Source organism: Geotrypetes seraphini, chromosome 4 (assembly GCF_902459505.1).
Source record: "Geotrypetes seraphini chromosome 4, aGeoSer1.1, whole genome shotgun sequence".
In the NCBI taxonomy this organism is placed as follows: Eukaryota; Metazoa; Chordata; class Amphibia; order Gymnophiona; family Dermophiidae; genus Geotrypetes; species Geotrypetes seraphini.
In genome coordinates this window covers 168,366,697-168,390,820 of record NC_047087.1, presented here as the reverse complement: position 1 = coordinate 168,390,820, position 24,124 = coordinate 168,366,697, and the positions used below count along the sequence as shown (strand labels likewise).

General features: G+C 43.8%; 1 protein-coding gene across 4 annotated transcripts in view; it reads left to right on the top strand.

Moving 5' to 3' along the window:
* LOC117359104 (phosphatidylcholine-sterol acyltransferase-like) overlaps window positions 1-24,124 on the top strand; it is a 152,516-nt gene that overhangs the window by 8,104 nt on the left and 120,288 nt on the right. For 2 of the 4 annotated variants that reach the window (XM_033941284.1, XM_033941281.1), the window contains exon 1: window positions 12,027-12,423. The exons of the other annotated variants lie outside the window; for them this stretch is intronic. In XM_033941284.1, the coding sequence (XP_033797175.1) occupies window positions 12,276-12,423 (148 nt within the window). In that variant the 5' untranslated portion in view covers window positions 12,027-12,275. Of the gene's footprint in view, window positions 1-12,026; window positions 12,424-24,124 lie in introns of those variants that run through there. 4 annotated transcript variants of the gene reach the window in all.

Below are 24,124 nucleotides of genomic sequence, written 5' to 3'. Positions count from 1 at the left end.
TGTCCTTTTCTATGTGACCTTACAATATTTATGTGTTGGTTGTTTTTTTTTCTCAGCTTCCTCTGTGTTCAGCTATTTGCCTTGGTGCTAGTGACTGTATTTTGTATGAAATAACACTGCCCTCTATTGACAGTAATTCTGATTTGCTGATACATAATTTAGAGGGAAAGGTATTGATGAATTTAGGCTATTATTAATTATTATTTTACTGTTAACCTGGATTAGAGGCAGACTAAATTTCAGTTTCCATTTTAGTTTTGACTTCACCACTGAAAGTGGCCCAAAATTCATATGGCTGAAAATGCTAGTGCATTTTCTACTACAACCACCCCCCACCCCTCCACAATCACTCTGTCTGCTCTAGGGTTATCATATAGCTCCAGAAAAAGGAGGACGGATTTAGACATCTGGGTTTTAATTCCATTGCTTTCAATGGAAGTAAAACCTGGATGCCTTAATCCGATGGGAAAGAAACACCTCTTTTGAGGCTGCAACAGTGTACCTAGGGCCAGCCCTATAATGAGGTCAACTGAGGTGGCGGCCTCAGGCGGCACTCTCATGGGAGCAGCATATTGCTGCCAGCCAGCATACCCACTGGTCATCTCTCGCTGCTGAGTCCCTTATCTGACATCTACTCCTTCCCCACCTCATGCATCTACTTTAAATTTCTTATAAAAGTTGCAAGGCAGTGGAACCGATTCATAGCATCTCCCTGCTGCTGGCCCCAGCATCTTTTCTCCATTGCAGTCCACCCCAGCAGAAACAGTAAGTTGTCAGAGAGGACTGGCCACAACATCATTTATTTAGGAGCATCAAAACAACTTATTCAAAAATTACAAACATTACAAAATACCACAGTTCAATTAATATTTTCTTTAAGCAAATATGATGTCTCAAAAGTCTATATTGAACTTCACTGGATGCCAGTGGAAGCCAGAGTTCTGTTTAAACTCTCATGTGCTATACAAAGTCCTGAATGCCTTCTTTCTCCTTTGGAATTTACAGTTCATATTAATAGTAGGATAGACAGATGATATTACCACTTTCTCATTTTTTGAACCCACGAAGCCTAACTGAGGTTTTTTTCTCCACTTTTTTCTTTTTCTTGTTTCTTTTGTGCTTTTTCTTGATGTATGAATGTATGGTTGATTGGCCTTTTTTAATCTCTTCCTCCTTTGTGTATTTAGTAATAGTGTTTAGCATCAGTGCAGGAGGGCTCACTTAAATTAGTGACTTTAGAGTATCGTGTCTTGCGCATATGGTGATTTTACATACTCTTTCTTGCTATTTTGGTAATTATTATACTGTCACCCAGTTCTCCAGCTTTCCTAATCTCTGAAAACATTTCTTCATCTATCTGCTCATTTCAATTCCCTCTTTAATATATAGCACAACACCCCCTCCAATTTGATCTACTCTGTCCTTGTGATATAATTTGTACCCAGGTAATACAGTGTCCCATTGATTTTCTTCCTTCCACCAGGTCTCTGAGATGCCTATTATATCTACCTCATCATTCAATGCTATATACTCTAACTGTCCTATTTTATTTTTTAGGCTTCTAGCATTTGTATACAGACACTTCAAATTGTGTTTTTTCTTGTAACTACAGGCTGCTGAAAAGACAGGAAAATTTTGAATTTTTTACTCTGCCTTCCTCTTAAACTCTCCTGGCTTTCTTTCACCATTATTGAAACCTCTCTACTGGGACTCCCTAAGTATCCTGTTTTAATAATATCTTTCAAGGATACCTCACACCGAACCATCTGCTCCTGGTCGACTGTCAGCTTTCCCCCACATCTCAGTTTAAAAGCTGCTCTATCTCCTTTTTAAACGTTAGCACCAGCAGCCTGGTTCCATCCCAGTTAAGGTGGAGTCCATCCTTTCGGAACAAGCTCCCCCTTTCCCAGAAGGTTGCCCAGTTCCTAACAAATCTAGATCCCTCATCCCTGCATTGAGACTTCAGAGCTCTGCTTGCCTCTTGGGTCCTGCGTGTGGAACTGGGAACATTTCTGAAAATGCTACCCTGGAAGATTGGATTTCAGCTTTCTACCTAAGAGCCTAAATTCGGCTTCCAGAACCTCCCTCCACATTTTCCAAGACAGCTGGCTCCTGATGTGTCTCAGGAACTCTACCTGTTTTTAAAGCCCAGGGATTTCTCCTATTTCCCCCTTCCCACTGTCTTGGGAAATTCTATCTCTGGCCTGAGACTACTTGTGCAAAGTTTTCTTTAAACTACAATCCCAAATTTTAGCTACGAGAAAGAAGTAGACACTTAAAAAAAAGTATAGAATGGTATTTGACAGGAGGCAGTGTTAGGCAAAGATGCCCGCATGAGACCACTGTCTGCCCCACCCGTTTAGTTCCCTGACCTGACCACAAAGAACACTTAACACTAATAAACACACTGTTAACACACAAACAGGATCCTTCAGTGATGTAGCGATGGTGGCACCCCTCCCCCGGCCTCATCCATGACTCCCTGCTGCGCATGCTTCCCCTTCCCTTCCCATGTATCTCTAGTTGTTCATCGCTATGACCAACAACTTCAACGTGCTCCTTGCGACCATGTCGGTTTTGCCTCTGATATCACTTCCTATGTGCGGCACCCAGAAGTGACATCAGCGGGAGCCAACATGGTCATGAGGAGCACATTGACATTGTTGCTCACGGCGGTGAGCAACTAGAGGTATGGGAAGAGGGAAGGGGCATGCACAGCAGGGGAGGGGTGGAAGAGGCAGGGGGCTGAAAGGAGTAGGGGTGCCGGCGCCCCTACTATGATGACACCCAGGGCAGACCACCCCTATGCCCCCCACCTTACTATGCCACTGGGACCCTGTTTGCAGACAATTTAAAATCCCGAGCACAAACTGTTTAATATTTATCTGGGAAATCAGTTGTATCTCTGAACGATTTACCCGTGGACTGCTCTGTCCCCATTTCAGAGAGGATTTTCAATGTGTTGATGACACCAGGGAAAGATCCATCTCTGGCGGCCTCCTTGTGGGGTTCCCCAGGGCTCTCCGCTTTCTCCAATTCTATTTATTCTCTATATGACCATACTGAATACTTTTAAGCTATCAGCTTGGGAAACGCTGTTCACCTATGCGGATGAGATCGATACAGATTTTACCAATTTAGTTTCTAAAGTAAATCATTGCATTTCCAAACTTCAAACTTGGGCTATATCTGTCCGGATGAAGCTTAATGCACGCACTTCCGGAGGCCATGATAAGCCAGAGGACGCTACAGGGCTTCAAGGAAGGTTTGGATAGGTTCCTAGAGGATAAGGGGATTGAGGGGTACAGATAGGAGTTGAGGTAGGTTAAAGGAATAGTCAGGGACCACTGCACAGGTGATAGGCCTTATGGGCCGCCGCGGGAGCAGACCACTGGGCGGTATGGACCTCTGGTCTGACCTAGCGGAGGCAACTTCTTATGTTCTTATGTTCTTAAAACTAAACTTCTGTGGTTAGGTCCAAAATTGGACTGTCTTCCTCTATTTTAGCTTTGGAATCTCGGGCCTCTTTGCAGATCGAGTTCTCTTCTAAGATATTGAGAGTCCTTTTTGATTCCTCTCTTACCTTTTTATTTATTTATTTATAAGATTTTCACATTATTATCAAGCATATCATCTTGTACAGAAAGAGTAATCAAGAGAACATAATATTGAAATTTACTTCCAATCCTGAAAATAAATCAAAGTATAAAAAGAAAAATAAGAAACATCTTATCTTAATCACACACTAGTCCTCAAATAGAGATCCAAGATTAACGATAAGAGTAATTAAATTAAAGAATATCTTCACAAAGAACTCACTTAATCTGCTGCTGAAAGAGAGCTAATTATTACATGGATGCAGCTGGTTCTTCACACTCAAGACATTTCAAAGAGAGGAAAGCAGTCAAATAAGCTGGTTCTACAAACACATATTTTAAGGAACGATATCTGATGACACATGTACAGGGATACCTAAGAAAGAAAAGACTCCCTATCTGAGTCACACCTGGTTTTAACATTAGAAATTCCCTTCTTCTCTTCTGACTTAGAAATCAGGGAATATCTGAATGTGGAAACCCAGGAAGTCCTTAGATCTGTTTTTTTTTTGTACAAAATATTTTATTGGTTTTCAATAAAGTATATACATATATGGATCAGTGATAACAGAAGAAAATCCCATTGTGCATAAATAAAACATTCACAAGGTATGGAGTGTACATGAAAGAAATATAATCACATTATATTGTACAAAGGCATTAGGGGAGATTAACAATTAGAATTCAGAGGATTATGCTAAAGGTATAATCTAAGTGGCTAATTCACAGTATCGAATGATGGGTGACCAAATGAGGTCAAATTTTTGTGTTTGATTGTTCTTTTCGGCTAATATCTTTTCATATTTCCCTGTTAAACAGACAGAGTTCCACCAAGCGTGGAAATTAACTTTCGATAGATCTTTCCAATTATAAAGAACATTTTGTATGGCCGTGGCCATGAGTATAGTAAACAATTTAACAGAGTGATTATCTAACTGTTTGTGTAAACCTTGAGACATACATATTATTATGGAGAGTGAGAGTGGTTCAGTAATGTCCAGTATATTAGATATGGTGGACCAAACCTTAAACCAATAATCCGTGAGCAATGCGCAGGAGTAAAGAAGATGTGGTAAGGAACCAGGCTGTGATTTACATGACCAGCAATTTGGTGACATAGATGCGTCAATTTTATGAGATAAAATAGGAGTCCATGTGGCTTTATGTAATAGGAAAAATATAGATTGAAGTAAGGACACTGATCTAATGGATTTGAAAAATATAAGCCATACAGTTGGCCAGTCAATGGCATCAGAAGGTAGGTCCAATTCTTGAATCCATCTCGACTCGGTAGGGCTACGGTCATCAGAATGTAATTTCTGAATCAGTTTGTACCACAACGAAGCTTTACCACCAAGTGCCGCCAATGAGTTGGTATGTGAAATGAGACTAGGGACTGCTTGTAGGGAGAGTACGTTTGGGAATGAGCTCCGTATGCAGTGGCATAATTGCCACCATGCGAAGTATTGATTTAGAGGCAAATGGAATTTGTCAGCCAGTTCTGAAAAAGGTAGCCATCTATTATGACTCAGTAAATCTTGGATGTAATAGATACCGGCCTTCTGCCAAATTGACCATGATATGATTTTATCTTGAATTTGTAGTCTGTTGTTATTCCATAGGGGTATTAAACTAGAGGCCAACCATGGAATAGGCAGGGCATTATCAATAGAGGTCAGAACTTCTTTCAACGAAGTCAAAATAGGATTTTTACGGATTTTGATAAGGTGAGGCAGGCAATACATTGTATCTTAGTCCATCCATATGTGGCCCATTCTAGTTTAGCCCATGCAGGAACTTGACATTCAAGAGGGGAGAAGGAAGATCGTGACCATTGTTGAATGATAAAGGCTTGGTGATATTGTAAAAAGCATGGAAAGTTGACTCCTCCTCTGGCTCTACTCGCTTTCAACTTCGATAAGGCAATTCGAGGATTTTTCTTTCTCCATAAAAATTGGGAGAGTAATGAATCTATTTGCTTATATATTTGTTTAGGAAGGAGAAATGGGATCATACTAAGAACATAGATTATTTTGGGCGCCACAACCATTCGTATTGATTCAAGTCTTCCCCACCACGATAGAGTAAGTGGAGACCATTTTTGTGATAAGGATTTGACATTTTCCAGTAAATAATCAGCATTGAGGTGACTAGTTTCATCAATAGTTGGTCCAAATAGTACCCCTAAGTATTTCATTTTTGTGTCTGACCACTCAAAACCGAGTTGTTGAGATTCATATTTAGTGTCTGGACAATTAAGGGCAAGATTGTGGATTTGTTTTTGTTAAGTTTGTATCCGGACTCTATGGAATATTTTTCGATCGTGGACAGCAGCGGAGGTAGAGAAGAGGGTGAAATATATAACAGTATATCATCCGCATACGCCGAAACTTTTATTTCTTGGTTTAGGTGTCGGAAACCATGAATGTGAGAGTTGTGTCGTATGGCAATGAGTAAAGGTTCAAGAGCAAGGTCAAACAGAAGTGGAGAAAGAGGGCAGCCCTGTCTCGTTCCTCTGCTGGGGTTAAAGGCGGAGGACAATTTACCATTTATGAATGTCTTAGTAGAGGGAGATGTGTATAATAATCTAACTTTTCGAATGAAATTAGGCGAAAAACCAAACCATTGCATTACATGAAAAAGAAAAGACCATTCCACCCTGTCAAATGCCTTCTCGGCATCTAGGCCCACAGCTAATATTTGCTGATCTGAAGAGGAATAGTTGTTTGATAGCAAAGAAATAATGGTTGAGAAAGTATGAGTATTGTTTGAGGAGTGACGGCCATTGATGAATCCACATTGATCCGGGTCTATGAGTTTGGTGAATATCGATTGGATTCTACTTGCAAGAATTTTAGCATAAAGCTTAGCGTCAACGTTTATTAGGGAAAGGGGTCGATAATTAGTAATCTGAGTTGGGTCTTTACCAGGTTTCGGCAAAACTATTATATTTGCTTCAGTAAATGAGCCAAATGGGTGTCCAGATTCAATTAGGTGATCAAGGAATCTGAGATATTGTGGTAATATTAAGTCCTGAAACTCCTTGTAGAATTCTACAGTGAGACCATCCGGGCCGGGAGTTTTCCCAAGTGCCATCGTATGAAGGGTGCTGGAAAGTTCCTCCAGGGTTATAGGTGAATCTAGTGTCTCAGCATCTGCTGAGTCTAGCCTGGGGTGTGGTAGATCATTCAGAAAGGAGGAGGAAGTACAATTCTCAGGGGCTTCTGAGGTATATAGAGTATGATAATATCTCATAAAGGCCTGAGAAATGTCAGCAGGGTCTGTTAAAATGGTTATACTGGCTATATCCGATTTTTCTATTCTATTTTTCAGAAACGTAGCTAGTAGATGTCCACATTTGTTATTTTCAGCAAAATATGATGTAGATTTTTGAAAAATAGTATGTGCAGCAGATTTGCTCAAAAGAGTGTTGTATTGAAATTTCTGTTTACCTAGCTGATTTAGGAGGGCCATGTTAGAAGGAGTCTGTTGGTGTAGAGTTTCCAGACGTTGAATTTCTTGTTCCATGTGATTTAAATTATTTCTTTGAGTTTTATGTTTGTGGGCCACGTAGGAGATGATATGACCTCTAATAGTAGCCTTAAAGGCATCCCACCAGGAGTTCCAAGAGGTATGTTCAGGTTGATTGAGATGAAAATATTCGTTGATGGCAGTTCTAGTATGCTCAGTGAAATCGGGGTCTTGTAGCAGAGTCGAATTAAATCGCCATTGCTTTTGTGCAACTGCAGGTAAAGTGATGTTAAAAGTCATGGTGATAGCTGCGTGATCCGAGATGGAGATTGGGTGAATAGTAGAATCTGTTATATCAGGGATTAAGGGATGGCCAATGAGAAAATAGTCTATGTGTGAGTATGAGAGATGAGGATGTGAGAAAAAGGTGTATGCAGAATGGTTGGGATGTTTGAGCCTCCAAACGTCAGATAGTTTCAGATTATCACACATTTGTTGCAGAGCGAACCAAGCTCTTGACTTTTTATATTTCACTTGTGATTTACGGTCTTTAATGGGATCCATCACTAGATTGAAATCACCGCCTATAATGAATGTGCCATTGGGTTGTGAAAGAACAGATGCTGTTATCTCATGAAAAAATTCCGGATTGTCTGCATTAGGAGCATAAATGTTATATAAAGTAAATGCGTTTACTCCACAAGTGATGTGAACTCTAACCCATCTTCCATGGAGATCTGATGCGGAGGAGTGAACAATCAATCCCTGTCGTTTCTTTATAAGTATTAGTACTCCACCTCTCTTTTCAGTTGCGGGAGAAAAATAAGGGGGCAAAGCCCAGGGTAAATATAATTTTTTAGAGGCGTATTCATCCAAGTGAGTTTCTTGGAGCATAATGATGTCTGGATTAAGACTTTCTGTATATGTTAATAATTTCTTAGCTTTAATCTTATTGTTTAACCCTTTAGCATTCATGGATAGTATTTTAAGTGACATAAGTTGGTGTGTTAAGATGCAATGTAATCTGTGATTTATAGACAAAAGGAATAATAAATAGCCCTTGTACCAGTACAGAATCAATAAACCATAGCAATATAGGAGTCAGGTTCAAAAATAAATACAATTCCTTACAACACAATGCACAATGAGACTGTGATGAAAACATCACTATACTAGAGAAACCTATGGGGGGAAAAAAGAACAGCTAGTAAATCCGCAAGGAACAGCAGGGGGAAGCACCTGGAAGTACGGATTCATGGTTAGCATATTCTACTCTAGGGGAGTTATATCTTCATTATAACAATAAAGTATTTGAAAAACATCAGAAACATTTTTTTTTTTAATTGCAGTAGTATAGAAGTAACCCTGAATGGATTCAATATAAAATGAAAAAGTGGGAAAAGTGGCATGCAAACAGGAACATATTACTTATCAAAATTCCAGAGTAAGTAATCTAATGCGGTTATACTGGCAGCATCCAGAAGAGGAAAACATGCTGTGCATGCAACAATATAGAGAGGACATGCCACTAGAATTTATAGTACTGTGTATTCATGCAGTGCGGAACAGCATGCTAATCATATAACATAGGAGCATAGCAGGTAAAAGTCAGTGCAATAAAACACATGTACATTAACACAGTGTGCTCAGCAGGCAGAGATCCAGTGAACGAGCATGCCATAAGTGCCAATTAACCTTAACTAGGCATAACAGTCAGTGAGAGAAACACATGCAGGGTGATGCACAGCACACTTCAAACCTGATGGATGGGGGTCGGTGAGTGTTGTTCAATGAAGGCAGCCAAGTCTTCAGGATTGAGAAAATCTTTCGTGGTGTTGTTAAGAGTCACTCTCATTCTGGCAGGGTAAAGAAGCCCATACCTGGCAGAAAGCTGCTTCAGTTGGGGTCGGTAAGATAGGAGCTGCTTTCGTTTGTAAGCCGTCGTCTTGCTGAGATCAGGGACGAAAAGTATGGCGGCACCCTCGTGTTTCAGAGGGGCGCGAATCTTTGCTCGCTGCATTATTTCGACAACCTGCTGGTAACGAAGTAATTTCACCACCACTGGTCTAGGATACCGGTCAGAGGAGATGCGGTGTGAAGGGACGCGGTGCACCCTTTCTATCTCAAATTCCTGGGTGAAGGTGATGTCTAGAAGTTTCGGGATCCATGTAGTCAGATGTTTAATCAGGTCGCGATCAGGAATTTCTTCAGATAAACCTAGAATCCTGAAATTGCTCCTACGAGAGCGATTGTTGCTATCTTCCAGCTCGCGTTCCAAAGCCGAGATACGCAGATTCTGCTTCTTTAAATCAGTGATGTTATTAGCAGTCACCTCCATTTTGTTTTCTAGAGTGGCGACACGTGTTTGGATTGCTATAAATTCCGTTGTAAGATTGCTGATTTTTTCGTTGATTTCTTCCGTTTCTGACTTTGTGTCAGAAACCATGCTTTTTATTTCTTTGATTTCATCTAGCAGTTCGCGGTTGCTAACTGCAGGGGTATCCGGAAGTGGAGTCTTCGACGGAGACGACGGCTCGGGTTTATGCCGTTTGTTGATCTTCTTATCTGACATGATCACTCACTGCCAGAGGTCAGATTTGCAGCGCGAAGTCGTGCAGGGTCACTGCGATGTGTTAGAACAGCAGAAAAAATGATTTTTGTGCGGGTAGAACAGTGAAATGAAAGTAATGGTGCAGAAGCTTTTCCCTCACGCTGCCATTTCTCGCGGGCTCAGCAGCGCCCCCCCCCCCCCCCTTAGATCTGTTTTTAAAGAAAAGTTTACGAATCCAATCCTTGTCTGGAGCCAAAGCTACAGTCAATAAGAGAGTGGCTGAAATAGCCAATTCTCTATCTGATTGTTCCAATGAAGTGGAAACATCCAAGAGTTCTTCCTGTGGTTTTCCATCAACTTCTTTCTTTTGAGAATCCTGATTTCTTGTAGGTAGATAATATATCCTTGTAAGAGGTGGTAAAGAGTTCTCAGGTATTTTAAGAATTTCCAGAAAGTAGCGTTTTATCATATCTCGTGGAGAGATTGATGAAATTTTGGGAAAGTTAATTAAATGCAAATTGTTAGCCCAAGTAATGTTCTCTAGAGCTTCCAATTTTTTCCTCATAAGTAAATTATCTTTAACAAGTAAGTCTTGATTGTTTTTAATTGTTTTTAAATCCTTATTTTCTTCTTGAATATCTGACTTCAATGATACAATATCTTGCTTTAAGTTCATAATTTCTTCTTTCTGGACTTTTATTTCTTTATCCAAATTTTTTATTTGAGGATTAAGGAAGTTCCCTATGTTGGACACTAAGGGGTTCATAATAATAATAATTTAAAAAAAACGTCTAAAAAGTGGCCTAAATGGCTACTTGGACGATCAAAAAGGCTGATCGTCCAAGTACCCATAATCAAAGCTGGTTTTAGATGTATCTAAAACCAGCTTAGGCCTTTCCCCTGCCACTAAACGCACAGAGAGAAAAGAGGCATGTTTAGAGGAGGGGAAAGGGCAGGCGGTGGGTGGGAGGTGGGCCGACCTACACCTAGGCGTGCAGCAGGTATAACCAAAACCTTAGGCAGGTTGCCTAGTCGGCACTTATATGTTTTGACTTAGACGAAGTCAAAACAGGTCTAAGTGCCGAAAAAGGGGCCGCTGAGCTGATCGTGGCTGATGCGATCAGCTCAGCGGCTCCAGCAACCTGCCTACCCCCTACAGCAATGATCATGGCAGGAGAGATGCATCATCTCCCCTACCGCGATGCCATCACTCCTCTACCCGAACTGCTGCGACCCGAGGCAGGAGAAATGCAGTAGATTTTCCGCTAGCGCGTGCTATAGCACACACTAATCTGGTGTGTGCGTTAAAAATGCTAGCGCACCTTTGTAAAAAGAGCCCTTAAGTTTAGTTTAGGGAGTTAAATTGCCCTTAGCATTCTCCACCAAAACGGTGAAAATAAACACTAGCTTGTGCTCAGTTTAATAATTGTTTATTAATATATCGATATTTGATGACATACGAGTCTTAAATATAGACAAGGTATGTTCTAATTTCTGGACAAAAACCTGTCCCTTAAATATGGAATTTTGGCATCTTAAACACATGAGAGATTACATGAATACATAAAAATAGATTAATAATTATTTTTTTTAAGGGAAAGGGGTTGGGAATTGTATACTGCCTTTTTGTAGGTATATAACCACACTCAAAGCGATTTACATACAGGTAGAAACATAGAAAAAAAACATAGAAAAATGAAGGCAGAAAAGGGCCAAAGCCCATCAAGTCTGCCCACTCTAGTGACCCTTCTCCTTGATTTTGCTCACCACCCCCTGCCTTTACATCATTAGAGATCCCACATGAATATCCCATTTATTCTTTAAATCTGCCACGCTGTTGGCCTCAGTCACCTGCCGTGGGAGTTCATTCCAATGATCGACCACCCTCTCGGTGAAGAAATACTTTCTGGAGTCACCATGAAATTTCCCTCCCCTGGTTTTCAGCGGATGCCCTCTGGTAGACGAAGGTCCCATAAGACGGAAGATATCCTCTTCCACCACCAATAGTACTTCAAGCATTTTCTCTATCTGTCCTGGCGGGCTCATAATCTATCTAATGTATCTGGGGCAGACTTGCCCAGGGTCATAGGAAACAGTGCAGGATTTGAACCCACAATCTCTGGGTGCTGAGGCTGTAGCTGTAACCACTGCACCACACCATAGGTTAGTTTACTTTTCCATGACACTTTCCTTCACCCTTTTGACCTTCTGGAAGCCTAGTATTTATTAGTTACCGCATAAACGGGTCACTACTCAAGATACTGCCCAGAAGGGCAAAGATTCAGCAAAGAGGACATGTAGTTAATGATCTTACTAGTTACAGAAGAATCTTAGCTTAATACTAGTGACACATTAATATGTATATTTTCAAGGTGGAATTTTTCCAGTTCCACACTGTTTGTCAGTTTTTCTCTCTTCATATCTCTAACCTCTTTTCTTCTATCTGCACTTCTTCATTTCTCCCTCTTCTCCTCCTTCTGTTTTCTTCCTCTTTCTTCAGTCTTTCTGCATGACTCTGTCTCCCTCACTGAACAGCATTATCTCTACCCCTTCTTTCCCCCTCTCCACCTTATCTCAGCCCTGACCTTTTTGTGTTCAAATAAAAATCTGTTTGCTCAGAGGAGCTGCCATAAGAGCCAGGCACAACCCTGGATGTTATGAACATGGCTCAGCTCTTCTCCCTGCAGCTGGTTCTGGTACTGTTTCTTGTCCATCCTGCCCAGTTCTGGCTCCTGAATATGCTCTTCCCTCCGAATGTGACCCCTGAAGCAGCGCTGTCCAACATCACCTTTCCTGTGGTGCTTGGTAAGTTCAGACTGACTGATCTTGAGATATCTCTGCTTTGGGCTGCTCAGGGTTTTCTATATAACAAAGTCTACTCAAAATTATTTAACTATAAATTGCTCTATGTAGAGCTACTACATAGCTAACTTTCATATGCTCATGTAACCAAGTGCGCCTCTCACTGTGGCATATTGATTTGACTTTATCCTACAATAACTCTGTGTCCTGTGACCTCGCCTCTTGTAGGTGTCCCTCCTGAATGCTGTAATCCCTCTTGTTGGTAACAACCTCAGGCATCTTAGGGCTCTCCAAACGCGAATCCTGCTCCAACTCCAAGCTCCTCTCTCTGATATTCAAAGCCTCACAGGAGGGGGGCTCATCGCCTTCCGATAGCTCCTCCTCCTGTGGGGAGCTGGCGGTCCGAGGTAGAGGGGGAGGTGATCTAGCATCGGGGCTAAGGGAGATCTCTAGTCCCGGGGAGACCACCTGCAGCTCGCCACCAAGTGCCTCCATCGGGTGCGCCGCCATGGATACTGCCTGCATCCAGCAAAGAAGTTCGTTGATACTACCCACTCTGACAGGGTCGGGGCTCTGCGAGGCTGCAGCGGCGCTTCGGCCCCTTCTTTTCGGCATACTGACAAGAAGAAAAATTTGTGGAAGGAACAGGTAAATTACGTACTCGCCCGAAAATCTGAGACAGGACGCTCAGCTAACCGTCCCTGCGGCCATCTTGGATCGACGTGGAAACAGCTGTCTCTATGTAATCCTGTGCCTGCATTAATGATTCAGAGGCCAATGCAGAAAGCAACCTCAAGCCTAACTGCACGGTTACCACAGGTTGTAATCATACGTTACTGGTCAAGCAACGCAGACAGAGGTCAAGTTTGGGTGTTAAATTTTGCAGAGAACATGGCCTCACACTGCATTAAAATGAATGGTAATGAGGTCATTAAGTATTTGCTGCAATGCACAGAAGGAAATGCTGGCTTTTGACATATTCACAATAGGAGAAATTTTATGCCGGTTCTGGGGCAGTGTAGAAGGGTTGGTTGAAAGGAATTTTTCCCTTTCTTGTCTTCTCCAGCCAGAACAGTATCTGCAACTTTAAAACACAGATGGGAGATAACAGCAATAATGTGCATGTGTCCAAAAAAAATGAAAGTGCCAGCACACATCCGTGACTGTTGTTCTGTGCTTAAAATATTAGCCTTGCAAAAATGTTATGTTGAAAAATTTTTTGCAAGGCTTATATTTGTGCACAGAGCAACAGCTGCAGATGTGTGCTGGCACTTTTAATTTTCTTTGGCATGTGCACGAAAAGCTGCACTTACCACTAATCCTTTGTATGCATGTATTCAGCAAGCTCTCCTCGATTAGTCCACAAGTTCTGCATGCATAACATTTACATAAAACTAGTTTTCTGCATGGCATGGTTTTAAGTATTGGGTCTACCTTGTAGTTTCCTGTATCAGCCTCTCAGGTATATTCCCTATAATTCCATGTTCTAGTGTTAGTGACTGCTCCTATCCTATGAAAACCTGTGGTATTAAATGTGCTGGTGTTTAAACTTGGTTATATCTTGTGGTATTATATGGGCTAGAATTAGAGGCTCAGTTATATGCTGTGGAGCCCAGTGATTGAATTATGAGATCCTTTTGTTTACTTTTTAGCTGATTTGGGCTTCCCAGCAGTCATGTGGAATTTGGCCCTCCCTATCATAGAGTTACCAGTTTACCTCAGATCCAGCTGAATCAGTCCTGTGTTTTTATCCCAGTACAGTAAAACCTTGGATTATAAGTAACTTGGTTTGCAAGTGTTTTGCAAGACAAGCAAAACATTTGATTAAATTTTAACTTGATATACAAGCAATGTCTTGCAATACAAGTACATACAGTATACACACATCACAACTGAGCCGATGGTTCTTCTCTCTCTGATGCTGCAGAAGTGTAGTGACTGTTCTAAATGAGTGAGGTCTTGCAATACAAATATTTTGTATTAAAGTTTTTGGGTTGTGGAACGAATTATCTGAGTTTCCATTATTTCCTATGGTGAAATTCGCTTTGATATATGAGTGCTTTGGATTACAAGCATGCTTCTGGAATAAATTATGCTCGCAAACCAAGGTTTGACTGTATATGCATAAAGTTGTAGCCCTTGGACAACCATAACTGAAACAAGGGTTTGTGCAAGGCATGGATGATGGAGGAGTGGCTTAATAGTTAAAGCAGCATGCTATAGACCAAGGAAACCTAGTTTGAATCCCACTGCAGTTTGTGATCTTGGGCAAGACATTTAACTCTCCAATCCCTCCAGTGGACAGGAAAATACATGCTGTAGCTCGGAGGTTCTCAACACATAGTACAGTATGCAAACCTGGCTTTTAAGATCATTCACGGCATCCTTCCTCCCTTAATCCCACTATCTTATAATTCCTCGAGTCCTGACTCTACCAGACCTGCCCAAAGGTATAAACTATCCTTCCCCTCTCTACACGGTATTCGCTATGCAGGCAAACTGGGAAATCCCTTCTCTTCAGAATCACAGATCTTTGGAACGACCTTACTACCCCGCTGTGGAATCTGGGCTCCTTCCAATTATTCCGCAAGCAACTGAAAACCTGGCTTTTCACTAAAATGTAATTCTATATCCCCTTACTCTTCTCTTCTATATATAAGACCTCAGCGGTTTTTGCCTTGCGTTTCTTTTTTCTTTTTTCTGCAGGTTTGGCTGTTGCAGGGCAGGGGCCAGAGATAGCAGGAGAGACAGCGAGGGCAGGAAGCAGGCAGAAAGACCCGGGGTCGCGGCGAGAGTTAGCTCCGCCCCCCCATCGCGTCACAGGTCGCATCGGCGCCCGGGCTCCCCTTTAAGTAGAAGGGAAGCCAGGGCACGAGGCAGACCTCAGCGGTTTTTGCCTTGCGTTTCTTTTTTCTTTTTTCTGCAGGTTCGGCTGTTGCAGGGCAGGGGCCGGAGATAGCAGGAGAGACAGCGAGGGCAGGAAGCAGGCAGAAAGACCCGGGGTCGCAGCGAGAGTTAGCTCCGCCCCCCCGTCGCGTCACAGGTCGCATCGGCGTCCGGGCTCCCCTTTAAGTAGAAGGGAAGCCAGGGCACGAGGCAGACCTCAGCGGTTTTTGCCTTGCGTTTCTTTTTTCTTTTTTCTGCAGGTTCGGCTGTTGCAGGGCAGGGGCCGGAGATAGCAGGAGAGACAGCGAGGGCAGGAAGCAGGCAGAAAGACCCGGGGTCGCAGCGAGAGTTAGCTCCGTCCCCCCGTCGCGTCACAGGTCGCATCGGCGTCCGGGCTCCCCTTTAAGTAGAAGGGAAGCCAGGGCACGAGGCAGACCTCAGCGGTTTTTGCCTTGCGTTTCTTTTTTCTTTTTTCTGCAGGTTCGGCTGTTGCAGGGCAGGGGCCGGAGATAGCAGGAGAGACAGCGAGGGCAGGAAGCAGGCAGAAAGACCCGGGGTCGCGGCGAGAGTTAGCTCCGCCCCCCCTGCCACGTCACAGGTCGCATCAGCGCCTGGGCTCCCCTTTAAGTAGAAGGGAGCCAACGGCGCCCAGCCGTTCGGCACGCGGCGAAGGCGAGCGGCAAAGGCGCTCGCCTTAGCGAGAGCGCCTTTGTGAAGGAAGCCTGTGAAGGAGCCCAGGCAGCCCAGCAGCAAATCTAAACCCAACTTCTAACTTCTAACCTCAATAACTTCTAACCCCCCCAAAAAAAAATTCTATTCTCCTCTTATCACTCTTTCTCTCTCTCTACTTTTTCAGATAACTGCACGTCAGGCACCGCTCCCAAATCACCGAGGCTACAGGAATGGAGGCTACAGGAACCCAGGGGAGCTACCCAGTTTTCTGCATCGAGTGCCATATGTATGACTACCTCCCCTCCGGGAGGCAGGTATACATTTGCAGTCGATGTCAGGAACTGGATAGCCTGAAGAAGGAGGTCGGGAGACTGCAGGTTCGAGTACAAGAACTGGAGGGACTGTGCACCCTGGAAGAACAGTGTTGGACAACCGTGGACACCGCCAGAGAAAGCCACATCGCAGAACAAGTTAGGGAGCTCGAGAAATTCATTGAGGAGGCCTGCAAGATGGTAGAGGCACAGGACCACCAACACACCAGGAGGGAACCGACAGTTGGACGACAGGAATCACCAGACACCATGGAACTAGGACCTTGCAGAGGACCTGGGCAGGCAGAGGAGGAAGAGATTCATCAGAGCCAGGAGAAAGGACTAGCGAACTGCGCAGATGACGCAGACCTGAGACCAGGGGCGGAGACACAGCAGAGCCCAGAGGACGGACAAACGGACTACACATATGACACAGATCTGAGACCAGAGAGACAGTTGAAGAAGGGGAGATCGGCTATCGTGGTTGGGGACTCAATCCTGAGAGGAGTAGACAGTCACATAGCCGGAGGGAGAGAGGACAGACTGGTAACATGTCTCCCGGGGGCAAGAACAAAAGACATCATCAACAATATCGAGAGGATCCTGGAGGGAGCCGAGACGGAGGAGACAGCAGTAGTGATCCACATCGGAACCAACGACATCAGCAGGAGAAACTTCAACAGGACTACACTAACTGACCAGTTCAGGACCCTGGGGAGGAAACTGAGACTAAGGACAAGGAAGATAGCCTTCTCAGAGATCTTGCCAGTACCGAGAGCGGACACAAAGAGACAGAGCGAACTACAATCAATTAACTTTTGGCTGAGGAGATGGTGCGAGGAGGAGGGCTTCCACTTTGTTAGGAACTGGACTACCTTCTTGGGGAAGAACAAGCTCTACAGAAGAGATGGACTGCACCTTAGCACAGCTGGGACGAGGATGCTGGCACGTAACGTCCAGAACGTCATAGACTTGGCTTTAAACTGAGAAGAAGGGGAAAGCCGATAGTCGACCTGACCTCGACACATCGGACATCAGTACCTGACAAAGATACTGAACTGGGACATTGTAAAAGAGGACTCGGGTCTGAGGGTGTATGGGTTGAAAAAGGACCTAAGGACGCATTGCAGGGATCGAGGGCACAAATGGACCAGGTAAGCGGCACCAACACAGAACAACAGGAAACAGAGGGGCAAAGTCATTGTGAAAAAGAGCCCAGGACTGAGTGGGAATTAGGAGAGCAGGAGGCGCAGGGGAAACAGGCAGAAGACGTCACACACACACAACAGGAGGAGGACGAAGCTCAGGGGCTGGCAAACCATGAGGGAAACTGCAGGAATACCAAAGCACAAGGGAAACAAAGAGAGAGGACAAAAAACTGGGTCTTAAACTGCCTATACACAAATGCTAGGAGCCTGAGGGCCAAAATGGGAGAACTGGAAATCACAGACAGCAATAAGGATCTAGACATAATTGGAGTCACAGAAACGTGGTGGACCGAGGACAATCAATGGGATGTGGCCATACCAGGGTACAAACTATACAGGAGAGACAGGACACATAAAAAGGGTGGAGGAATAGCGCTTTACATAAAAGACTCCATACCATCAGCCAGGACGGAAACAACAGTACGGGCGGATGGCCTGGAATCACTATGGGTTAAGCTACAGGGAGGAGCAGGAGCAGACATTAAACTGGGTCTGTACTACCGCCCACCTGGACAACCGGAAGAAATCGACCAGGTGATGGAGGCTGAACTGAAACAGGTATGCAGAAGCGGAAATGTGGTGGTGATGGGGGACTTCAACCATCCCGGGATAGACTGGAGTATTGGGCACTCAAACTGCGCAAGAGAGACAAAATTCATAGAAGTCACGAGGGACTGTTTCATGGAGCAGCTGGTCACGGAACCAACACGGGGCGATGCCACTCTTGACCTAATCTTCAACGGACTAGGGGGGCCAGCAAAGGAGGTGGCGGTATTACCCCCACTAGGTAACAGCGATCACAACATGATTCAGTGCAGGCTTGAAATTGGATCATCAAAGGGGAAAAGAACCACAACGACGGCACTCAACTTCAAAAAAGGAAATTATGATGCCATGAGAAAAATGGTGGGAAAGAAGCTCAAAGGCAACATAGGGAAGACGGAATCTGTAGAAAAAGCCTGGACCTTACTCAAGGAGACTGTGCACGAAGCACAAAGCATATGCATCCCCAAGTTCAGAAAAGAGTGCAAAAAAAATAGAACAAAAAACCCAGTGTGGATAACAAGTGCAGTGAAGAAGGCGATAAGCGACAAGAAAGCATCGTTCAGAAAATGGAAAAAAGACCAAACAGAGAAGAACCAAAAAGGGCACAAAGAACACCAGAAAGAGTGTCACCGAGTGGTTAGAAAAGCAAAAAGAGAATACGAAGAGAGACTGGCAAAGGAAGCAACAAACTTCAAGTCGTTCTTCAGATACGTCAAGGGGAAGCAACCGGCGAGAGAAGAAGTGGGACCATTGGACGATGGAGACCGAAAGGGAGTTGTAAAAGAAGAGAAAGAGATAGCTGACAGGTTAAATGAGTTCTTCACGTCAGTCTTCACGATGGAGAATATAACCAACATTCCGGAACCCGAGGAGATCGTAATAGGAGACCAAGACGATAAGCTGGTCGATTTAGAGGTAAGCCAAGAGGATGTACTCAAGCAGATTGACAGACTAAAGAGCGACAAATCGCCGGGTCCGGATGGCATTCACCCAAGGGTACTCAAAGAACTAAAAGATGTAATAGCGGAGCCACTTCGACAGATATGCAACCTATCCTTAAAAACCGGAGAGATCCCGGAGGATTGGAAAATAGCAAATGTCACGCCCATCTTCAAGAAGGGCGCAAGGGGGGACCCGGGAAACTACAGGCCGGTGAGCCTGACCTCAGTCCCGGGAAAGATGATGGAGGCACTGATTAAAGACAGCATATGTGAGCACATCGAAAAAAATGGGCAGCTAAAACCGAGTCAACATGGCTTCTGTAAGGGTAGGTCATGTCTCACAAACTTATTGTACTTCTTTGAGGGAGTAAACAGCCAGGTGGATAAAGGGGAATCTATAGACATCATTTACCTTGACTTCCAAAAAGCCTTCGACAAGGTGCCACACGAGAGACTGCTTAAAAAGATATGGAACCACGGGGTACAAGGGGAGGTCCACCGATGGATCAAAAACTGGCTGGCAAACAGGAAGCAGAGGGTTGGCGTAAAGGGCCACTACTCAGACTGGAAAGGGGTCACGAGCGGAGTTCCGCAGGGGTCGGTGCTGGGACCGCTCTTGTTCAATATCTACATAAATGACCTAGAGGCGGGAACTAAGTGTGAAGTCATTAAATTTGCAGATGACACCAAACTATACAGCAGGGCTCAAACCAAGGAAGACTGCGAGGATCTCCAAAAGGATCTAACGCAGCTGGAAAAGTGGGCCGAAAAATGGCAGATGAGCTTCAACGTGGGGAAATGCAAGGTCATGCACGTGGGGAAAAAGAACCCGATGTTCACATACAAAATGGGGGGAACACCACTAGGGGTTAGTAACCTGGAGAGAGACCTGGGAGTGATGGTAGACGCAACACTGAAGGCATCGGCGCAATGCGCCACAGCCTCTAGGAAAGCAAACAGAATGCTGGGTATCATTAAGAAGGGTATTACGACCAGGACGAAGGAAGTTATCATGCCGCTGTATCGTGCAATGGTACGGCCGCATCTGGAGTACTGTGTCCAGTACTGGTCGCCGTACCTCAAGAAAGACATGGCGGTACTTGAGGGAGTACAAAGAAGAGCAACCAAACTGATAAAGGGAATGGAAAATCTCCCATATACCGACAGATTGAAGCAGTTGGGACTTTTCTCCCTGGAGAAGCGAAGACTTAGAGGAGACATGATAGAAACCTTCAAGATCCTGAAGGGCATAGAAAAAGTAGACAGGGACAGATTTTTCAAATTAAGGGGCACCACAAGCACAAGGGGGCATTGGGGGAAATTGAAAGGGGACAGGTTTAGAACAAACGCTAGGAAGTACTTTTTCACTCAGAGGGTGGTAGATACATGGAACGCGCTTCCAGAGGCTGTTGTAGACAAGAAAACACTAAATGGTTTCAAAGAAGGTTTGGATAGATTCCTAGAAGAAAAAGGGATTGGGGGGTATAGATAGGTATAGACCATTGCTCAGGCAATGGGCCTGATGGGCCGCCGCGGGAGCGGACCGCTGAGCAGGATGGACCTATGGTCTGCCTCAGCGGAGGCAACTTCTTATGTTCTTAAACCTTTTTTTCCTTCTCTTCCTATATTTTAAGTTCTTGTAAACCGTGCCGAGCTCCAAATCCGTGGAGATGATGCGGTATATAAACTAAGGTTTAGTTTAGTTTAGGAGGAATGAGAGTGGTGATAGAGGGAGAAATGGACATGTGGTGGAGGGGAGGTAGAAATGGTGCATGGGGATAGAGCATGCTAGTTGTGAGTGGGGTTGGGGAGATAAGGACTGGGGGTGGGAAACAGGAATGTCTCATTCAAGGGAAGGGGCGAGGAGAGAGAAAGTGTGCAGAAGGCAGAAAATGTTAGACTCATGGAAAGAGAGAGGGAAAGATGTTGGATGGGGAGGATAGAAAGGAAGGAAGAAGAAATGTCACACTCAGGGGAAGGGGGAGAGGATAGAGAGTGAAAAGTTGGACTTATGGAGGGAGAGAAAGATATGTTGGTTGGGGGAGGGAATGAGGACCTGAGGAGAGGAAGTGTGCAGGAGGCAGAGAGAAATGAATATCGGATTGGTGGAACGAAAGAAGGGAGAAATGTTGTACTCTGAGGGGGGCCAGAAAGGAGAAAGGGAAGGGAGATGTTGGACTGCAGAGGGCAGAAAAGAGGAAGGAAGAGAGAAATGTTACATGGGGGTTAGGGGGGAAAAGATGACTTAAAGAATGGAGAGATGTCAGATCTGGAGAAGGGTGAAGGAAGGAGGAAGAAACATGTCAGACCACCGGAAGGGGAAGGGGGAGGGAAGGAGAGAGAGGTGCCAGACCAGGGAATGGAAGGGAAGGAGGGGAGAAAAATATGTTAGACTGTAGGAAGGAGAGGTGAGGGATGCCAGACTATGGGAAGGGGGAAAGGAAGGAGAGGGATGGACCACTGGGGGGGGAGGGAAGGAGAGAGATGTTGGACCATGGAAAGGGGGAGGGAAGAAGAGAGAGATGCCAGATCATGGGAGAGGAGAGAGATAGGAAGGTAAGACATGGAAAAGTAGATTTTGAGAAGAGAGCAGAAAAATGGGAAAAAGTTGAATGCTAAAAATTAATGCCAAAAATGACGTAGGGCAGAAAGTGAAGAAGAGAAAAATAGCCAATGGATAAGAAGGCCCTGGAAACACAGTTAAGAGCATAGACATAAGGAAGTGCAACCAGAGACTGGGAAAGAATGATTAGAAAAATAAAATCACCAGACAACAAAGGTAGGGAAAATGATCTTATTTTCAATTTAGTGATCAAAATGTGTCAGTTTTGAGAATTTATATCTGTTGTCTATATTTTGCACTAGATTTCTATTTTTCTGTAGCAGTTATTGAAGTGACACTGCATATTTTAAAGTCATCTGCCTTGATCTCTTTGATAAAAACAAATATAAATGATTATTAAAATTTTCTTTATGTACAGTGTGCTTTGTGTAGTTTAATTTTGTGGTTACCATTATGTATTGTTAATAAGATTATATTGAGGTGCATTTTCAAAACATATGTCTAAGTCTGATTTGAACATAAGCTGGCAGTAAGAAAATGCCTATTTTCAAAAGGCAGACCACCATACAGCTAGAAATAATTTTTTTCCCAAAATCCTCTATCTGGACGTCCAGGTCATTGGGATGCTCAGACCGTCAGGACGTCTATCTTTATACCATATTTTTGAACAAAATTTCATCCAAGTCCCAAATGGCCAGAACAAGACCATTTGGACATGGGAGGGGCCAGCATTGTGATGGACTGACCACCTAGACATGGCAAAAGAGCAGTGGGGCACCTCAGAGGGCACTGCTGTGAACTTCACAAAAAGGGTACCAGATAAACATCTCACCAAACCTCACTTATAGGTTATGGTGAGCCCCCCAAAATACCTCCAAAACCCACTATACCCACCTGTCTACAACCCCAATAGCCCTTATGCCTGCAGGTGGCACCTACATAGAGTAAGGTATTGGGGGGTTTGGTAGGCACACATTTTCCACCATAAATATAGTGGTTAGAGTGGCTTATGGGCCTGGATGGAAAGAGGTTCACTAGCCTACCCACCAAGATACTTAAGACACCTGTTCGCCTAGGGGATTCTGGAGGTGGTTTGGGGGGCTCACCGTCACCTATAAGGGAGCTGCAGTGAGGAGAAGCCATGGCACTCATTTTGTGAAGTTCACAGCAGTGCCCTGTAAGGTACCCCACTATTTAGGTGGCATGTCTGGGTGTGCAGCCAATCACTTTGCAGACCCCTCCCACGTCCAACAGGGCTTGTTCTAGGCATTTTGGACTTGGACGGAAAGTTGGACGGAAATGTGGTATAAAGATGGACGATTTAGCGGCTTGGACGATCAGATTGGCAGGACGTATAATTAGATGATTTTCGAAAGCCAAAAAAAGTTGGACGTCTCTTTCGAAAATGTGTCTTAGGCTCTTTTTAACTTTGGACGACTTGCATGATGGATGTAAACGGACTTAGACGTCCCTTTCGAATATGCCCCTCCACGCATACATGTCATGCCCTGTCCTCCTATCATGTTCCTAGTGGGAGTAGGGGGTGGGGGGAGCCTGCTATTTTCCTTTATGTTGCTTCCTCCCTCTGTCAGCTCACAGTTTCAGTTGAAGTATTTTCAGAAAAGGATAGTATTTATCCCTTTCTTGAATTTGGCGGTGTCATTTTCTAGTTTTCATTTCTTTGGTACGGCATTCCACCATGTTGGAGCCATTACATTCTTACTCTTGTGCTTTAGCTGCCCGGAGCCATTCCCATGATGTTGTTATGTGCCTAGAAGATTTCTGCAGGTAAGTGACATGGCTCCGGTAATTTCTTGATTTGGCTGTGCACACTTTGTTTGGGATTTTTTTTTGAGCTGGGTCAGTTTGAAGGAATATATTATGAGAGAGTGCTTTGGTAATATACTACCTTGTATTATACAAATTTTTTTTTTTTTTTTAGTACAAATAGCTTTCTCTAAGTCATCGATAAGGTTTTGGAGGTTTTTTTCTCCGTATCTTTTTTCTCCATGGGTTAAGAAATGGATGATATTACTGGTGTCTCCTGATATAAGGTTGAAATGATTTTTGACTACAAGTATGCTGTTTCTATGTTTTTTAATTAGAAATTGGTAGATATTTGGATCACTTTTTCTCAATAACAGCAGACTATGGGCTCCTTTTACTATGCTGCGCTAGTGATTTTAGCACGCGCTGCAATGCCATGCAAGCTAGACGCTAATGCCTCATTGAGCTGGCGTTAGTTTTTCCACCTAGTGCAGGGGCAGCGTGAGCTAAACTGCAGTGCGTGCTAAAAACGCTAGCCCTATATTTTATAAATTGAACATCATGAAGAAAACATTTTTTGTCCTGAAACAAACTTCAGCAAAGTCACTCCCTTTTGAAACAGGGAAGCATTACAACTCCTTTTATACTCCATGGTGCTTTTGCACTTGGATTATTGCAATTCTTTATTGAAAGGGCTAAAGCTTTTGCATATTAGACAGATCCATTTGATCCAAAACCCTACTCTTACGGTGCTTCATGTCCCAAGAAGCATGACCACATCACCACTTTGAAAACACTGGCTCCAAGTCT